The sequence below is a fragment of the Episyrphus balteatus genome, chromosome 4 (genome assembly GCF_945859705.1).
Source record: "Episyrphus balteatus chromosome 4, idEpiBalt1.1, whole genome shotgun sequence".
In the NCBI taxonomy this organism is placed as follows: Eukaryota; Metazoa; Arthropoda; class Insecta; order Diptera; family Syrphidae; genus Episyrphus; species Episyrphus balteatus.
Genome location: NC_079137.1, coordinates 18873142 through 18892637, shown reverse-complemented (window position 1 = coordinate 18892637; position 19496 = coordinate 18873142). Strand labels below are relative to the sequence as shown.

General features: G+C 32.0%; 1 protein-coding gene across 2 annotated transcripts in view; it reads left to right on the top strand.

Moving 5' to 3' along the window:
* LOC129918669 (interferon regulatory factor 2-binding protein-like A) overlaps positions 1-18006 on the top strand; it is a 31010-nt gene extending 13004 nt beyond the window's left edge. For both annotated transcript variants that reach the window (XM_055999297.1, XM_055999298.1), the window contains exons 2-4: positions 11499-11771; positions 11843-12246; positions 15698-18006. In XM_055999297.1, the coding sequence (XP_055855272.1) occupies positions 11499-11771; positions 11843-12246; positions 15698-15838 (818 nt within the window). In that variant the 3' untranslated portion in view covers positions 15839-18006. The remainder of the gene's footprint in view (positions 1-11498; positions 11772-11842; positions 12247-15697) is intronic.
* The last annotated feature ends 1490 nt before the right edge of the window (positions 18007-19496 follow it).

The following is a 19496-nucleotide window of genomic DNA, read 5'->3' as shown; positions in this document are numbered from 1 at the left end:
TTATGCCATAAAAAGCTATCTACGTCAAGTTTTTCAGATGATTGTATCGATTTTTCGACTGTTTATATCTACGTAATTCTACGTTTTTCTTTCTGTTTTAAGGATTGCCATGTCATTAACATGACTAGGATTTAAAAAGTGGTTCAGTTCAGTTGGAAAAAACAGTAGTTAGGTCTACTTGAGCCATAAAAAAGGCATCGAAATCGAGATCCTTTCGGGAGTTCTTTAACTCATATGAGTGTGTTGATCTAGAGGTTATCCAGTATTTGGATGCGCTGGATTTTAGTTTTTTTTTTTTGGAGCTGATAGTGTCGGACATTTTTATCCCGCTTTCTTATGGACTCTTCGGTATTTATTTATTCATAATAATAGATTAACTTTCACAGAAATTATATCCGTTAAAATAGCGCAAGTTTCAGTATTATAACACTATTGTAAAAAAGAAAGTGATTTTAAGAACGAAAACAGGTTAATACATTATACAAAAAAAGAAAAATCTAAACAAGAAATAATAAATATTTAACCGAAATCATTAATTTAATGGTTTAGCGAGAAAAGAAGAAAACAAATTGCATTGCACTCTAACGCCTAAAAATATTGCCTAGTTCTCATCTTAAACCGAGTGGTGCATCCTTATGATTTGATTGTTTATTCGAGAAAATGACTGGATTCAGAAGCTTATCATCTTTGTTTTCACATATTTATTTTTGATCCCACGATATCCGCTTCTCTCTCCATGCTAGATGAAATTTGATGAATATGTTTGAATCTGTGAGAGAGTAAGCATACGTCGCGTCGACCGTGCATAGCCTAGATGTTTAGACTAGATCAAATAGAATAATTCGTTTACTTTCAACGTTGCTTGATATCGATCCACGACATATCGATGGATTGTTGACATACAACCCTATAATTCTCAGATTGGTGTAAATCACTGATTGTTATTCTCTGTCCGATACAAATTGACAGTACAGGGAAGATAGGGTGTTTGCATCTCACTCTGCTTATCACATCAAAAAGCTCACACAGCGATGCCGTATTATCAATAAAAAATGTTTCAAGTTTGGTCGAAAAAGTACGAGCGTTACCATCTTGTCGGTAAAATTTCAAAATAATAAATCTTTAAAACTAAGAAAAATAAATGATTTACTGTTTTCCTAAATACACAAAAAAACAAACAGCCACGAACAACACGACAACACATATGTATTCTTTTTTTCGTTCTAAAAGCTTGAAAAAAAGCATTTATCCTGAAAGCCCTTTTATAAAAATAATGGAAAAAGGAGCAGTTCATGAAGGAAGCTGCCAATCAATGTTAACTCTTATGTCTTGTGAGTACTTTTAGTACACATCTTTTATGATTGAGTTTCATTCTGCCACGGCTACCGATCGCGTGGCAGATAGGTCAAGGGGTAATGTACGTTGCTTAGTAAAGAAATTACAACACCAATGCCAAGGCGCAATCTAGCGTCAAACTAAAATGCAAATATTAGAGGATTTTTTTTTATTATTTTGAAATAGTTTTGCCACTTACGAACTTGATTCTCGCAAAACCCTTAAATAACGAATGCGAAGAGTTTTAGGGAAATAGGATATGATTTTGGTGGCAGCATTATTTTTAAAATTAAAATCGCTCTTTTTGTAGGCAAACCGAATTATTTTATTTTAAACTAGTGATCATAGTTCATTTTACGCAAAAAAATGCTACCACCGAAAATATACCTTAACTAAGATCGTGTGTCAATTACCTATACCTAAAAATTTTGACCTAAAACCTTTGAATTAAAACCTATCCTGCTGTTTCCGTCCCCCTCAACCTGGACGAAGTGAAGGAAATCAGATTCAAACTTAAGTAGTAGCAGATCAATTTAAAGCTGGAGATGTTCTGGAGCGAAATCGGCTAAAGCAATAGTCCATAGTTGATAGTCAAAAAACTATTATTTAGCTCCAAAAATCGTCGATTTTGAATATCAATTTATTGACTATCGCGTTAGTCGATTTCGTCCCTGGTTGGGAGTATGCACCAAACCATCGACCAAATACGGTCGAAGGAAAGTATGCCCGAAACTTAAGGGGGGAAATCCCTCTGAAATCTCTTATTTTTGCATTATTTTTTTGTTCGATAATAAATTTATTTATCAACCGAAGAAACTATTTTCAGTGGTCTTAGCCTTAAATGAAGCGTCATAAGTTCCTAAATAGTCCCGAAATCCATGCGCTCCGAGCCTACCATAGTACGAAAACGAAAACTTTAAACGCATTTTTCTCGAAACGCGTTTTTTTCCGCGCCGTGCAACGTAACTCAAAAACCAATGAAGCTTTCGACTTGAAATAAAAAGCAAATTCCTCGTTCACTAACTGGCCATTGCATGAACCTAAAAGTTCAACAAAATTTTTACAATAAATATTTTTTTTTAACAATTTGTTTTTCGTTTTTTTGGTCTCTAATTTTTATTTTACACTTGTTTTTAGTAAATTTAGGTTCATGCAATGCGTAGGTCGCGCATGACAGTAGTTATATATAGAGACGAGCTGTATAGAGCAATACTATTTTGGCATACCTGCAAAGCTCGTCTACCTGGCAAGATGACGATGGAGAATGCACGCCACCCCCTCAAGGCTCAGGGTCACCAAAGACTTCACTGATACCTTTGAAAATTTTTCGGGCGATTTTCGCTCCCGTCTTCGTGAGTTACCTAGCGAAGAGAGTAAAGGTAAAGCGCCTCAGATGACTAGTTCATGTGAAGCGCATAGACAACAATGCTCCGGCCGGAAAAGTTTTCGACTCCAACCCAGAGGGACGGCGGCGCATTAGAGGGTGAAACTGGAAGCAGCTAGCTAAGGATAGAGTTGGCTAAGTAAGTACCTATGCTGCGGTCTAATACGGAAATAACTAACACAGAACGTGGCATTTTTTCTCATTGTTTCTTGAGTTTCCTCTCACATAGTGAATGTTCCTATAATGATAATGTAGATAGATCCCTATAAATTCCACCTATTTATAATGAAAATGATCATTACGCAAATCGATAGTTGGCAACCCTCACGTAACCCACACTGATAGCAAAGCAATGTTTCTACTGAAGCTTTCGTATTACCTACCTACTCGTTTTTTTAGCTGTATAAGTTTCGCAAATCTAGTGGAAGGAAAGATAGGCTGTACTTAACTATACATATTTGTTAGTTGTAGGTATAGGTACCTACATTCCATCCCAAATCCGAATTCTCAACGTTCTCAAATAAAAAATGTTCTTCATAAAAGCTTTATCGACACGTTGCAAATTTTCTCTGAAAAAAAAACAAGAATGTCACACACCAGTCTACTTATATCTGCACGTAATCTGTTATTCATTCAATTCGCAAATGCACTTGACACAGTAGGTTGTAACTGTATTTGTAGGTGCTGTTTTTATCATGCCTGGTTATTTACACACTGCAATCACAAAACTCGTTTCAATAAATGTGCTCACGACTACATTCACATTCTACATTCAAAATAACGACAAGACATATACTGTTATAAAATATACGCAGATGGAAAGAAAAAGATGTTCACAATCAAAAGTTAAACAACCTAAAATATACATATATAAAAAAAAAACAACTCACACTCACATAGTTATTGAAGTCATCTATATACAATGCATAAAAATATACTATCTTTGAAGTGGCGCAAAAATGACGTATAGGTTGTAGGTAGACCAACTCAACTTGACTCGTCGTCGTCGCGGTTGGTTTCGCTACACCAAACAGCAAGTCATTTATGTACTATATTATGTAGATATATATATACCAAATGTGCACACAGGGGAACTTGAAAAACCAGTTTTGTTGCTTTCGGGTCTTTTTGTTTGTTTCTTACTGTTTTTTTTTTTTTTCATTTCGTTCATTCTACGATTTTTCGTTTTTGTTTCGTCACAGAAATTACGATTATGGGAGAGAATGACTTGACTTTGTTCAGTAGAACTGTAGAAGTAGCAGCCCAGCAGACATCGATTCGATATTGAACAATTGCTGAGGTCTATTTCTGTCTGACTGTCACTGTGGTGTTTGGATTGGTACAACTGGCCTCTGTTCTCTTTTGGTAGGAAGTTTGGTTTATGTTCGTTTACGTTCTTTGAATAAAGGATAACTACGTATCTTTATTAGGCAATGAGATAAAATTAAACTATTTTATAGTACTTTCCAGCAATACAAAAAAACGAAATATATCATAATATGGTTCAGTAGCAGTAAATTTTTAACTCAAACTTTGGTGGTTTATCTGTGGTTCATCTCTGGTTCAAGCATAACGTTGGTACCTAGTTGGTTATATTCAGTGCGTTTCCTTGGAGGTTGTAGACTACTCATGAATAGAAGTCTAGTAGGTACATAGGTACTACCAACTAGGTACATATCCTGATCATATCTATTCGATATCACGTGTTAAATGAAGTAGGTACTAGATCAATTATGTATACCTATGTACCTAGTTACAAAATTAAAAAAAAAAACGAATTTTGAATGCTTTCCTCAAACTTTGATGCTCGAATACCTTTTAAATGGTTATATACCTACCTATGTAAATAAAAAAAAAGTTCGTTAGGTTGTTTTTGTAGATCGTTCAATTTCCTTCTAGAATATGTATAGAAATCAGTCAGTCGAACTGAAGTAAAAATGGAAATTTACACACATACATTTTCCCAAGCGCCGGAAAGGTCTAGAAAAAGACTAATATTTTTGTTTTATTTTCTTTTTATCTATAGTGCCTTTAAAGCTGAAAAATTCAAACAAACGAACATTGAATTTAAATATAAGGGGTTTATTGAGCCAATACTTCCAGGTAACATTAGCGACTTGATTTTAATCAACGTCGTTTTCTGAACGAAATTAAGTAAGACCATTAATACATGTTTCTTTGTTAACTGCGGAACTTTTCGTGGACTTAGAGCGTACAAATTTTCCTCTAACAGTCGTCTCCGAATGGTCACTGCACTGCAATCCAGGCTTAAAGCCTTCTGGATTTCAAACGACGATGCAGAAGGCTCAACTTTGCTCATGTGCGCAAAAACGCTTGTCTTCTACGGTGGCTTTTTTCTTTTTCTACCGCGCCTTTCGGGTCTTTTGCTGAATTTATCGCTTTGGCTACCATTTTAGGGGAGTATCCTTATAAACCTTGAAATTCCAAGTAGGTTTTCCCTTCTTCACGCAGCTTTCGTATGAGTTGCCATTTTTCCGCACTGCAGTGTTTTGCTCTTCCCACTTTAAATTAATTTAAAACCGAAACAAATTTTTTTTTGTATCAAAAATTGTTAAAATTATATGAATATTTGAATCGGTGATTGTTAAAACAACATAAGTGAAATTTTATTTTTTTTCGTAGGAGAGAAAAAACCCTTAAAATTTCCATGAGATGGTCAAATTTTCAACGCTTTGACAATTTTAATACCTCAATTGACATTCCAAGATTTAATATTGATTATTATTATGTACAAATCCGTAGCCTATTTAAAATTATAGCGGTTTTGGTTTCACGTTAGAAAAAAATAAAAAAAAATCACTTATGGTGTTTTAACAATCATCGATTCATTTACTTTTAAACCAAAATAAATATTCTAAGTTTTAAACCGCTTTTAAATTCTTCAAAAATAACTTTAACTACTATTATTCTGAACAGGTCTAATTAAAAAAAACAACCAAAAGTCAGTGAAAAATTAATTGGCACATTATTTTTAAGACAACGATACATTTTTTTATAATTGACCGTTGCAAACTTTGACATCAAAGAAATTCAATTTTAAACCGTAGAAGCACCGTAAATATAACAAATGTTATTTTGTTCCAGGCACTACTAATATTTTGAACACAGCTATATCGTGGGCACAACGCCAAAACCACGAATCTGCAAAATTGTAGTTTTGAGAAAAACGGCTTCAAAGTTTTGGAAATGCATACAATCTTATGGGAACTCGTGCTACGGAAATTGATATTTTAGGCTTTTAGGCAACAGATGGATGATTGGGGTCGAAGCAGTGGATAGAGGGACCGATAACAAGTTAAATGACGCATTAAAGTGAAAATGTCCAAAAATGCAGATTCGCGGTTTTGGCTTTGTGCCGACGATATGTTCTAAACTGCAGGAATTAAAGATTATTATTAAAGACATACTTTACCTTTATTAAAGACGTACGTTGAGTTGTCGGGGCCTCAGGCCAAGACTAAATTTTGGGGCCCCTTTGATATAGAAAATAAGAACAAAAAAATTACGTATACGCCCCACATTTTTCTTGGGACCCTGATGTACCTATCATTTGTTGGTCGTTTGGATTATTCAAGTAATATTTTTTTCGGGCCTCAAGATAATATGTAATTTTTCTTTCAAAAAAGCCATTTATTTTTTTGGTACCCCAAAGGTAATATATTTTTTTAGATAAAATATTATTTGGCTGGCTACCAATTCATTATGCATTACACGGAAGAGTATAATTAGTCTCATATCTTATCTTTTGTTTTGAATTGTCTCCTGTGGCTTACCCCAATGGTGTGTACGCCCCTGGCCTTTATGTTTTTAATGATATATCTAACTTAAAAACTATTGTTTAATTCCAGAATCGGCCGTTTTCATAAAAATCTAAAACTTAAATATGTAGCAAATATCTGAAATTATTTTTAAAAAAGTTTAATCAACCTTGCGCTTATTTTTAGTTTAGATACCTACTTATTGCTATGGCGAAGACATTATTTTCCATTTAAAACTATATTATTCTAAATAGAACGAATTGACTCATAAATTTTATATAAAACTAAAATAAAAAAATCAAAAAGAGCAATAAAATGCAATAAGTGTAAATGTGTTCCGATTAGGGTATAAAAATAAATTTGTTTACGAAAACGTTTCATGAAAACTTTAAGTTATTTAATATAGTTCTTTTTTAAATTTTTAGTTCCTTTATGTTTGTTTTTAAAGCGATTACGTATGTATAATATGAAATAAAACGCACGACTTGGTCTTACGTACTTGCTCTAATATTTGTATTTGCAAAAAAAAATTTATTTTTTCATTTGTATCTAATAAATATTTTTTTTTAATGCAAATATTTTAATGCAATTTTTTTCATACGCGAAGAAAATACCGTTTTCCGCTGTTTCAACTTTTAAGCATCTTTATTTTTCTTTCACATGACTCAGATTCAGATTCTTTTATTGAGACTTTAATAACTTGTTACATTTAAGATCTTATTGAAAATACCACAGTAGTTTTATAGTCTAAGAGCCCAGAGCACATTTTGGGAGTTTTTGGATAACCGAAAATGGGTCATATGTATGTGTAGATAATAGCGTCCTGATGAAGAATTCGAAAGTCTGGCAGGTTTATTTCACGGCATTCTATGGTTTATGGGGAGTTGAAAAATGCATTTTTTCCGATTTTTGTGTCGAGTATATAACCACTTAAATTCATATAGAGCCGATAAAGGGCGATACCTTGATTGCAAAAAGTTCGGTCCCAGACGTTTTATTCGCGGCATTACCCTTGCCAGACGTCCTTAAAGATTCGCGAAATAGCGATTTTCATACAAAAGTCAGAATATCATTTTTTGCAAGATATATAACCGTCTGGTGGTAACTCTTAAAAAATTGCCACTACCCATTGATAGAAAATAAATTAGTGCCAGACGTTTAAATCACGGCATTACCCCCACCAGACGTCCTTAAATAGTCGCGTAATAGCGATTTTCATACAAAAGTCAGAATATCATTTTTTGCAAGATGTATAACCGTTTGGTGGTAACTCTTAAAAAATTACCACTACCCATTGATAGAAAATAAATTAGTTCCAGACGTTTAAATCACGGCATTACCCCCACCAGACGTCCTTGAAGAGTCGAAAAAATTTGAATTTTTTGAAAAAATCCAAGTTCAAGTTAGCAGAACACGAATTTGTATGGAAAATGAAAATATTTTTTTTTTAATGAAAAATCTCGGAAAATTCTTCGGAAAATGAGGTACTTCATTCAAATTAGTCGAGCACTTAATTACTCAATTCGAATTTTGTCGAAAAAATTTGAATTTTTTGAAAAAATCCAAGTTCAAGTTAGCAGAACACGAATTTGTATGGAAAATGAAAATATTTTTTTTTTAATGAAAAATCTCGGAAAATTCTTCGGAAAATGAGGTACTTCATTCAAATTAGTCGAGCACTTAATTACTCAATTCGAATTTTGTCGAAAAAATTTGAATTTTTTGAAAAAATCCAAGTTCAAGTTAGCAGAACACGAATTTGTATGGAAAATGAAAATATTTTTTTTTTATGAAAAATCTCGGAAAATTCTTCGGAAAATGAGGTACTTCATTCAAATTAGTCGAGCACTTAATTACTCAATTCGAATTTTGTCGAAAAAATTTGAATTTTTTGAAAAAATCCAAGTTCAAGTTAGCAGAACACGAATTTGTATGGAAAATTAAAATATTTTTTTTTCATCTAAAATCTCGGAAAATGGGGTACTTAACTTATATTAGTTAAGCGCTTAATTATTTAAGACAGTTTGAAAAAAAAAATTTTTTTTTTCGAAAATCACAGAAAAAAAATTATTTTTGGAAATTTTTTTTTTGGATTCGTAGAGCACTTAATTAGCACCTAAATATTATACCAAACCCGATTTTTCTTCGAGCAGTTTACAAAACATATGTTAGGCTTAGGGCCAATTTTTCAACAGTCAGTTAAACAGTCAGTTAGTACTTATTTTCCTGATAGAGGAAAAATCATTTTTTCAACAGGCAGATATAGCTTATTCCTATGAATAAAACTATCTGCTTCTTTCAGAGACGAATAAAAATTATTCTAAGGAATAATATCAATAAAAATACTGTGTCAATTGTCAAAGCTGCTTTGAAATAATTTTGACAAAGAATACAGAGGAACACAAGAAAACAAAAACAATTATTAATAAAAAAGACGTTTAGTTTTGAATATTATTGAATTTGACAATTTTTTTTTTGTTATTCTATAGAATAAATTATTTTTGATTGAAAAATTCAATGTTGTTATTCGATTGTTTATGAGCCTAATAAATTTATTCGTCGAACAGTTAACTGACTGTTTATTAGAAGATGGAAAAATCGGCTCTTAGTATCCTAATATTAGTGTCTCTTGTTTTTTTATAATTTGAATGAGGTTTTTGTTTTTAATTGAGCTCTAGAAATGAGTTAAATAGCGTTTGTTTGTTCATTTGTTGGTCGTTCCATATTCTCGATGAATATCTTTTAAGTACCTGGGTGACCGAGCTTTGCTCGGTATCCTTAAATGTTATAACTTTGAGTGAAAAAAAAATCAAATGTAAACAGCAATTTTTTGGAGTGGGTTTGAGTTTGCAATGACCAGTTTTTTCGCGGGTTACAAAACACCACATTCGCACTTTATAATCCAGTTTATTTAAGTTTGAATATACGATGAGCAATGAATAGAAGGGTTACAGGAATCTGCATTATCGAAAATGCTTACAGCAATGAGATCCCTTTTTGTTTAAATTTTAATTTACGGGTCAGAAAGTTTTGGATGGTGAATATAAAGTTATTTTTTTTTTTTGTATAGCCTTGTCGGCAAAGCTTAGTATCAAGAAATACTATTTTTATCCCTGTCTCTGTTCTATTCTGTATCAGTGGATTAAGATTAAGATTAAGATTAGGGTAAGAGGTGGGAATAATTCGCCTTATCACTGCGGCCTCTGATGGGCCTATTGTGATGTCCTCTTTTTAGAGTTCACGTAGAAATCCTGAGTTTAGAAAACTTAGTATGTTTTTGGGTGAACTAGCTAGTATGAACTAGTATCAGTGGATGCTTTACTCCTTTCTTTTTTTACTTATATAGGGTGTCCCAAAAGTAATGGATCAAACGAAATATGCTGATTGGGGAACTAAAGGGCTCTCAGAATTTGGAACCTTGTTCCTCCCAAATCCTTACGGGTTTCAATTTAATGCAATTCTTGTGAAATTTCGAAAAATCCCTACTTGACAACAGTATTTTGCTTCCTGCGCCCATTACTGATATTTGTTTTTTTTTTTAATTCTTTTACGAAAACATTGCCAATAATTAGGAACAATTAATTAATCAAAATATTTTTTATTCCATACGCCATATTTCGCTGCAAATTAACTAACAGTTTCAAGTTTTATAAAAAATCTATTTCTAACTTTTATTTGGGACCAACACCGCAAAAAAAATTTTACGCTGTGAAAATGGTTTATTATTTTAAAAAGTTGCCCTGTTATTGTAGTTTTCAAAAAAGTATAAAAGTTTCCTAAGTTGCAGTTAGATCACAAAATATTACAATTTGAATTCAACAAAACAGGGTTTTTCAGAACAAAAAACAACCAACTGAATAAATGATCAATACATGATCAAAAAAGTCATGATCTAAAAAATTTTGTTTAGTTATTGTAACAAAAAGAAAAAGAACAATGCGTAAAACATGGAACCATCCCTCAAAATTTTATTGAAGTCGTTGAATCTCTCTCTGCGAAAACAAAACTAATAAAAGAGAAAATACTTCCAACATGTCTAGAGGACCTCAAAATTTCATCGAAATCTTTAAAGTTTAAAAAAAAATTCTATGGTAAAAAAGTGGGCGGATTTTTCCAAAAATACTTACAAAACTTTTAACTCCCTTAGATAAACAAGCCCTTAAAATGTCATCGAAATCGTTAGAGACGTTTCCGAAAAAAAACTTAAATGTTAAAAAAGTGGGCTTGGCATGGGCAGATTTTTCCAAAAAAAAAACTTCCAAAACTTTTTACCTGAAAATTTCATCGAAATCATTAGAGCCGTTTCCGAAAAAACTTATATAATAAAAAAGTGGGCGTGGCAGTGGGCGGATTTTTAAAAAAAAAACTTCCAAAACTTTTACTCGCTTATATAAACAAACCCTGAAAATTTCATCGAAATCGTTAGAGCCGTTCCCGAAAAAACTTATATGTTAAAAAAGTGGGCGTGGCAGTGGGCGGATTTTTCCAAAAATACTTCCAAAACTTTTTACTCGCTTAGATGAACAAACCCTGAAAATTTCATCGAAATCGTTAGAGCCGTTTTCGAGATCCCAATTTTATATATATTTATATATATATGTATATATAAACAATTTTAGCTCGTTTAAAGTTATAAGATTGATTGCATTATAACTTAAATTTAAAATTATTCGAGTAATTTTTAGAAGTTATTGCATGACCATTAATCTTTTCTATAATTAGAATGAAAAAAAAACATTGAGTGCAGATCTAATCCCCTCCTTTCCACAACCCCAAATCACTACCAGTTCCTAAAGTGGCAATTTTTTTCATACATATGTAATTTTAGTTATTAATTATATAACACCAAAGGTTTAATTCAATCATAATTTTTTTTATTTTTAAACTACAAAGAGACTGTTTTATTTTCTTAGATTTTATTTTCTATCTTCCAAGAAAAAAAGTAAAACAATATTTTCGATGAAAAAAAAAAAAAATACCATGGTGATTTCCAATTTTAGTTTATCCAACAATGCCACATCCGCCAGTGTCGCTGGGTAATTCAACGCCACCAGCATTACCAACATCACAACCACAATCAATACCACCACCACCTCTGCCACAATTAACATCTGCCTCTTCAGTCACTCAATTAGCTCAAAGTCCGATGGCTAATTTAATGTCAATTACAGAGACATTACCTCCAGGTAGCCCTCGAAATGGCCCTAGCCCACCAGGACCACCACCACCGAGAACGGCGTCAAGAGGCAGCCAGCATTCCCCAAACAGTTCTGGTTAGTAATTAAAAATTTGTAAATTTGTTGCTTAATATAAACAAATACTTATTATTTTTTTATTTGTCTAGGATCGTCATCCGGTCGTAGATCTTCAGGTTCAAGGCATGTATCCAGCACTACAGTCACAAGCACGGAGGTCCAGTCAAATCAAGGACCCCAAGTAGGACCCGCATCAGTGGGCGGTGGTTCAGTGGGACCAATTCCCCCTGGTTCAAATAGTTCAGAGAGTGGAGGGGTAGGGACGAATAATGGCGGGTCAACAGGCAACGGAAATAGTTCCAATGGTGGAGGTCCACCTGCTAATGCAGTACCTACGTCAGCAGCTCAAGCGCCAACCTCTGCGCAGAATACAACCCTAAAGTGTACGTTGTGCCAAGAAAGGCTCGAAGACACGCATTTTGTGCAATGCCCCTCTGTAAATCATCACAAGTTTTGTTTCCCCTGCAGTCGTGAAAGTATTAAGAGACAAAATGTAAGTTTTTATTTAGTTTTATAAATCTTAATTTCGAATATGGTTATCGTTTACAAAATTTCTTATGAATGACACGAAAAACGAAACTAATGATTGCTTTTAGATAATATACATTCCAAATTGTTGAATTACACAAATAACAATAATGTGGAGTTAGAACGTGTTTCCTAGTTGCTTTTTACTTACTTACTTAGGGTGACCAGTAGCCGCCTTACGGCTACAATCCGCTGTGGATTTGCACGCTGCTTCCAGTTTCGCACGCCAAGTTGATTGATGTCCCCTTCTACTTGGGTACGCCACCTCAGATGAGGTCTTCCTCTACTGCGCCGCACAGTGTGCCAATCTATCGGAACTTAATTCGTGATTCCAAGTACACTTAATTTTTTTTATGCAAACCAGCTTAATTATGTTAAATATGTAGGTATTTCTACAAGTTTTTATTGATTTTCAAAATTATATATCTAACTACATACATCCAATATGTGATATACGAGTACAAAATGTACCAAAGAAGAGCCGACATCGAGCAAAAGATTTTACTGTCTATTTTTAATTTTAAACTTTCATATTCGCGGTTTATACACATTATAATTAAGTATTTTTCGGACTTACCGCGGCAATTAAACTTTTAATCATATAAAATATGACACGGCTCGACGTTTCGATAAGGTTGCGTGGTCACGAGATGACTGATGGTTTTTCAGAACCATCAGTCATCTCGTGACCACGATAAGTGCAACCTTATCGAAACGTCGAGCCGTGTCATATTTTATATGATTAAAAGTTTAATTGCCGCGGTAAGTCCGAAAAATACTTTTACTGTCTATATCTCGAAAACGATGCAAGATATCGAAAACATTTATTTAATCTTTTCGTCTTATTTTGCCAACAAGAATCTTAAATGTTTTGTACGATTTTTAAAAACATCAAATTTTTTTTCAATATGAACCTGAACAAATAAAAAAAATTGCATGAGGTTACAAACCAGACGCAAGAAAAGTTAACGAATTCTAACACAAAATATACCAACGGAGATTTAAGGCCCAATAACACGATAGATACATAACGATACATTTTTATAACGCTATATTTTTTTGCTAAATTTAATCTTATGTTCAAGACGCTGTAGAACGGCAAGTACAATTTTATTTTTTTTTTCTTTGTTTACATTTTATTGTATGAAATTTTAGCTTTGATTCTATCTACATCAAAATATTTTTGTTGGGACGACTTAAAATTTTGAATAAAATACTGCTAGATATGCAAAATTGCACACTGTGCGCCGTCTTTCTGGGTGGGAGTCGAAAACTTTCCGGGCCGAAGCATTGTTGTCCATTGTGCCAACATGACCTAGCCATCTAAGGCGCTGCACAGTTCGAAGTTGTAGGGGGATTATCGAAATCTTAGGCATAAGCGCTGTTGACTGTTTCCCCCTATTTCGGACATGAGAAACCGATTAGTTTTTCGATTTATCGGTACGACTTCGAACAAAATTTATTTCAGAAATTTTTTTCAATAATTTTAAGGCAAAATGCCGGTTTGAAGTCATTTTTCTCATATACACTTAGGCAAAAAAAATGAAATCAAACTGGGTTTTGTAAAAACGATAATTGATCAGGATGTAGTTGACACACATGAATGTTAATGGTACCATTGAAAAGCTTGAAATAAAAGCTTTAAGTAAATGAACTTAAAAATCTGTTCACTTAATAAAGATGCAATCAACATAAAGGAATTATGTGAAAATTTAACATTAAAAAAATGAAGTGCAATTTATTGACAGATAACGCTAACACTATTGTAAGGAAAAAAAGACCGCAATTTGAAACAGACAGTATCTGGAAAATTAACATTTAAAAAAAAATTAAATGCAATTTATTGGAAAATAGCGCTAATACTATCGTATGCATTTTTATATTTTTCCCAACAACTCAAAGTAAAAAATTCAAGCTTTAAAAAATGAGACCATGAGACTTTGAAGAAAAAATATTTTATCCATTGCAATTTTTGTTTTTTAATATAAGAATTTATTTGATTCCGTTTTTTTGCTCCTAAGTGTATATTGCTTTTTATTCTGCTCAAACGTAATTTACTGCTAGCATAAGGACAATTTAACAATTGAAAAATTTATTTAACAATTTAGCAAGTTTTCGTTGGAAAATTCAAGAAACTTGAATTTTGTTTGCATTGTTATCGTTTTATTATGTTTTAGTGGAGTAACTAAAGCAAATTTAGTGGAGTAACTAAAGCAAATTAAATCGCCTGAACGATTTAATCTTATCATTCACTCCAATTTAAATAATCATTATACATCATTTTATTTATGAAATTAAAAAAAAAAAGTTTTGAAAAAAATTTTATTTTTAGTTAAAAAAAAAAAAAAACGGCAACACCGGCAATTTTTAACCGATAGAGGTTATAATATTTTTAATTACCGACATTTAGGAACAGAAATTATTAAAATTCTGCAATTTGCTTTAGTTACTCCACTAAAACACAATAAAACAATAAAAAGCAATATAAACAAGAAAAATGACTTTAAACCAGGCAAAATGCTTTGACAAACATTTTGTTCGAAGTCGTACCGATAAATCGAAAAACTAATGATGCCAATCAATTTCTCAGGTCCGAAATAGGTGTAAACCGTCAACAGCGCACTTGTCTCAAATTTTTTTGAAAAAACTTGCAGTGTTATTAATGCGCATAGGACCAAAATTGCACGAATAACTTTTCTCTCAAAACATTCCAAGATGTTTTCATCCCCCTTAAGACTTCACAGATTCCGAAGTTTCCTTATACTTTCCCATAGGTTCCTTAAGCGCCTTTATTACATTGGCCACGTTCAGGAAAGATTAGATATTAAGTCAACGTCATTTCTGAATGGAAATTTAAGTAGACGAGTAAATCGAGTTTCCAATAAAATTGCCTAACTTATATGGATTTTTTTTTACACTAAGCAATAAGAGACGCGAAACTTGACTAAATGTTTATTCTCTAACTCTTCTGACCCTGCCCATTGCTTGTAGAATAAAACATATTCGAATATCATTCATCATCAATATGAAAATTTCCGCATCCCTCAGAAAGAAACGTGAAAACTCATACTTTCTATATCCTGCAAGGTTTTTAGTTTTAGGGATTTTAAGAGAAACACTTGCTAATTTAAGGCGCAAAAGGTGTGGATAAAACATATATAAGACGTGTTTTATGGGTACCTAACTTAATATTAAGACTACGCCATTAAAAACAATTAAACACGGCTATACATAGATATGATGAAATTGTTTTTGTCTAAATGCAAGAGTTCTTCTTTGATTCATAAGAAAAAATCAGCCAGATAAAAATACGAAAGTTAAAAATAACTTAAATTCTTTAAACGAAACTAATATAACCATATCGATTGAGTTTTTAATATTGAAAGTATACCTATTTTAAATCTTTTTAATCCTAGGGATCCGGTAACGAAGTCTATTGTCCAAGTGGCGAACGCTGTCCGCTAGCCAATTCAACTATACCGTGGGCATTTATGCAGGGAGAGATTGCGACGATCTTAGGCGAAGAAGTCAAAGTAAAAAAGGAACGTGAATCTTAATGACTCTTTTACTCCAAAAAAGTAAGGAGAATTTTGAAATATTTTAAATAACTGGACAACAACAGCAGCACCAACGAAAACAATCCAAATCGAAAATCCTAGACGCAGTCAAACTTTTTTGAATACACAATATGGATTTTTTTGTTCTATTTAGAATAATAAAAAAAAACTAACACTAAACTTTGGTCAAACCGAAAAGAGTTCGATTAAAAAAGTTGTAATAAATCCAGAAAATCCATTTTGTTCTGGAGAGAAAAAAAAAAACACACACACACAACTTAATGTTGGTAACGACTCTATTTGAAAAACAAATAAGAAAACAAAACAGGTTTTTACAAATGAAAAACAGTTTTTTAATACAAATTGAAATTTGTAAACATTTTACAACAGTTAAAGTTTGTTATTGCAAATTAACCGAATGAATAATATATATAACCAATATATATAAAATTATAAACTAAAAAAAAAACTATATATAATGAGAAAATTTTGTGATATTGCTACAAACATTAGAGAAAAAAAGAGAAATAAATACAAATTTGTAATAATATAAAAAATAGCAATAACATATTTGGTAGTGAGAATTGTTCGTCTTGTGTATAGACGAAATTCGCAAAGATAAGCTTAAACCTCTAAATGTGTGTTTTATAAATATAACGTATTGTAGTTGTTTAAATCTTATTAATTTTGTATATTTTTAGTTTTTAAATAATATTTATGTGTATTGGATAAGTTAACACCTCAAAGAGGTAGAAATTAAATCTTAAGGGATTAATGTAAAGTATAAAGCTAAAGTGTTGGGAGGATTTATTTACTCGATTATTCTTTTGGAATGATTTTTGAACTAAGACCTGTGGTCAAATCGTCGCATACGTTAACGAGTAACTCGTTAACGAAATCTGTTCATTTGGCATGATGTCATACGTACAGTAAACGACTTCGTATTCAACTGAACGGAATATCATTCGTTTGGTTTGAAGCTTTCGAACAAATTGTTAATGGGTTCAAAAAGTAATGAAAATATAAGAATATCTTATTTTAAAAATAATCAAACTGTTTGAAATCACGAAAACATACATTAGGGCATATTTTAACAAAATAAAATTTCACCAAAAGAGTTCAAAGCAACAGCACCAACCCCCAATGATTTAAGAAAAAAATAATTCCTCAAATTAGAATTATATGGAAAAAAAAATTTGATTTTAAAACTAAAACGACGTGATTAGCCAAAAAAATAATAAAACTCTTAAAAAAAATAAAAAAAAAAATTCTTGTCAAAAGTGGGATTCGAACTCATGTCATTTACGCTCCCATATCTTTAGAAAGCAACTTTGTTTTTTGAGTCAGGCGCCTCAGACCACTCGGCCATCCTCGCATAGGGGTCGACGAAGTCAAATTTATCACCAATTATGTTTTGGCCTATGCAGTTGTACATTCTACCAAAAATTTCGTTCTGTTTTCTAACGTATGCCGTCATCCCAATCGCTGTGCTCGTTTAATGTATCACGAAATTATCTTTCGTACGCTTGAGGTTTCGTCAACGGATGCGACGATTTGGCCCCTGTATTATTTAGATGTTTCGGAAATTATTTGATTATGATTGGGAGAGTTTTTATCATTTAAAGTCAACATACAACAATAATTGATTTAAAAGTTTTCACAAACCGGAAAGGTATACGGTAGAGGCATGGGTAACAATACAAAATTGTAAATCAATAACGCTTACGGTATACTGTCACCAAGTGTGCATCTATATTTACCGTTACAAAATAACTTACGTATCGTTGTACCTGTATAGCTATCCTATACATTTCTGGTGTGCCAATATCTGTAATGAAAATAAAAATTGAGTACCCAGTAAATTGTTAGATAAGAATAAAGCATGCTTTTATTTGGAATCACATTTTTATATACATAATTTTAAAGAAAAATTGTTTCAAATTCAGAATCTGTGTATAAATAAGAAAGAAATTTCTAATCTCACGATTGAAAGAATAGGCGGCTAAATTTATAAGCCAGTTTGACTTTTAAAAAGTTTTCGTTACAGCCACATCCGCAATTTCAGATGTTGTGTTCCGAGTTTCTTTTAAGAGCCATTTTGTTTGAAAGGGTATTACCAGGAAGTTATGCACTGCTTTCTTCAAGTATCAATTCTTTTTTTTTTTTTTTTAATAAAACAAAAAGGATAACTTCTTTACAAACGTCCATAGTCCCAACTTTTTATAAATTATGGCTTATTATCATAAGAAAATTAAGGAAAATAATAAGAATTGCAATAATAACGACTTTTTTAGTGAGTAAACGAGCACTGTTGATACTGATTTACGAAGAAGAAGAAAACGTAAACAAGAATTTGTTTTTGTTATTTTGGACTATAGGTCAAAACAAAATTATAAAATTGAATACTGATTTAATGTAATTTGTCAATCAACTTGTTCGTACTCATCAATATCCCAGTATTTTATTTGCGTCTTAATCACCACATTGAAAAACATAATCTTGATCATTATTGAATAAAATCTAACCACACAATTATTGTAATGTAAATATTTATTGTTCGACTCTTTGTTTTGTATTTGTGTATGGCAACGAAAGGCATAGAATCGAAAAGTAAAAATCAATCTGTTATTTCCTATGTCAAATGTCTGTACGTAAGAAAAGCATAACAATTACATTAATTTGTTAAACTTTTTTTAATTTGTAACATTTTTTAGTTTTTAAGTTATTTTATTATTTCAAATAATATCAATAAATATTATACAAACATATTTTTAAAACAATACACACTTGTACAAAGTTGATTTTTTGTGTGGAACTATTTTTTTCTAAGTTTTTGTTAAATAAAAAATGCAAGAGCCTAAATAAACAATTATAATACATAAATATAATTTTGAAAAAAAAAAAACAATTTTATTTTAATTTGATTTAATAATTTTATTTCATTTTTATAAGACAGGTTTTACTTTTCAACATGTTCACTGTTCAGGTTTTTAGGTTATAGTTCCCCTGGCAATCCAAATCGAAAAAAAAGTATGGCGTTGGTAAAGATTTTCTAAAAGGAAAGATTTTCTTGGCATCTATTGGACAACTAGAACACTAATACATATTTTTTTAATAGTTGTTCAATTCTTTTTTATTGATACAATCTATCAAAAGATAATCAACATTGTTGTGCAAATGTGTTATTATTCACCCCTATTACGTTGTCGTTTGTACTATGACACGATGATTGCTTTACCTCAAAATGGCGTCTAGAACGAGTCGTTTTTGTGTCGTTTTGGTACAAACGACATACGTAATAGGGGTGATTACTTATAAAATACTAACACTAAGTTCTGCAGTAGCATACATAAATATTGTAAAATATATCAGAGTGATGTTTGGGAAAATTATATAATAATACTACACAGGAGTTACATAGTAAAGTGGTTTTCGATGCGAATTGTTTTGATATACATAATTTGTATGTAGGTATGCACAAAAGTAAAAAATATTACTTAAGGCCCAACTATAAATAGGCATGTGCGCGCATGGGCTTATGTCAAAATGGCATGAGTGAGTTGTCGAACATACACAATTCTTATGGGATAGCCATAATGCGCATATGCGCGCTTCGTTAACTTACGTTAAGCATATGCCATGCGCTCTAAAGCGCACG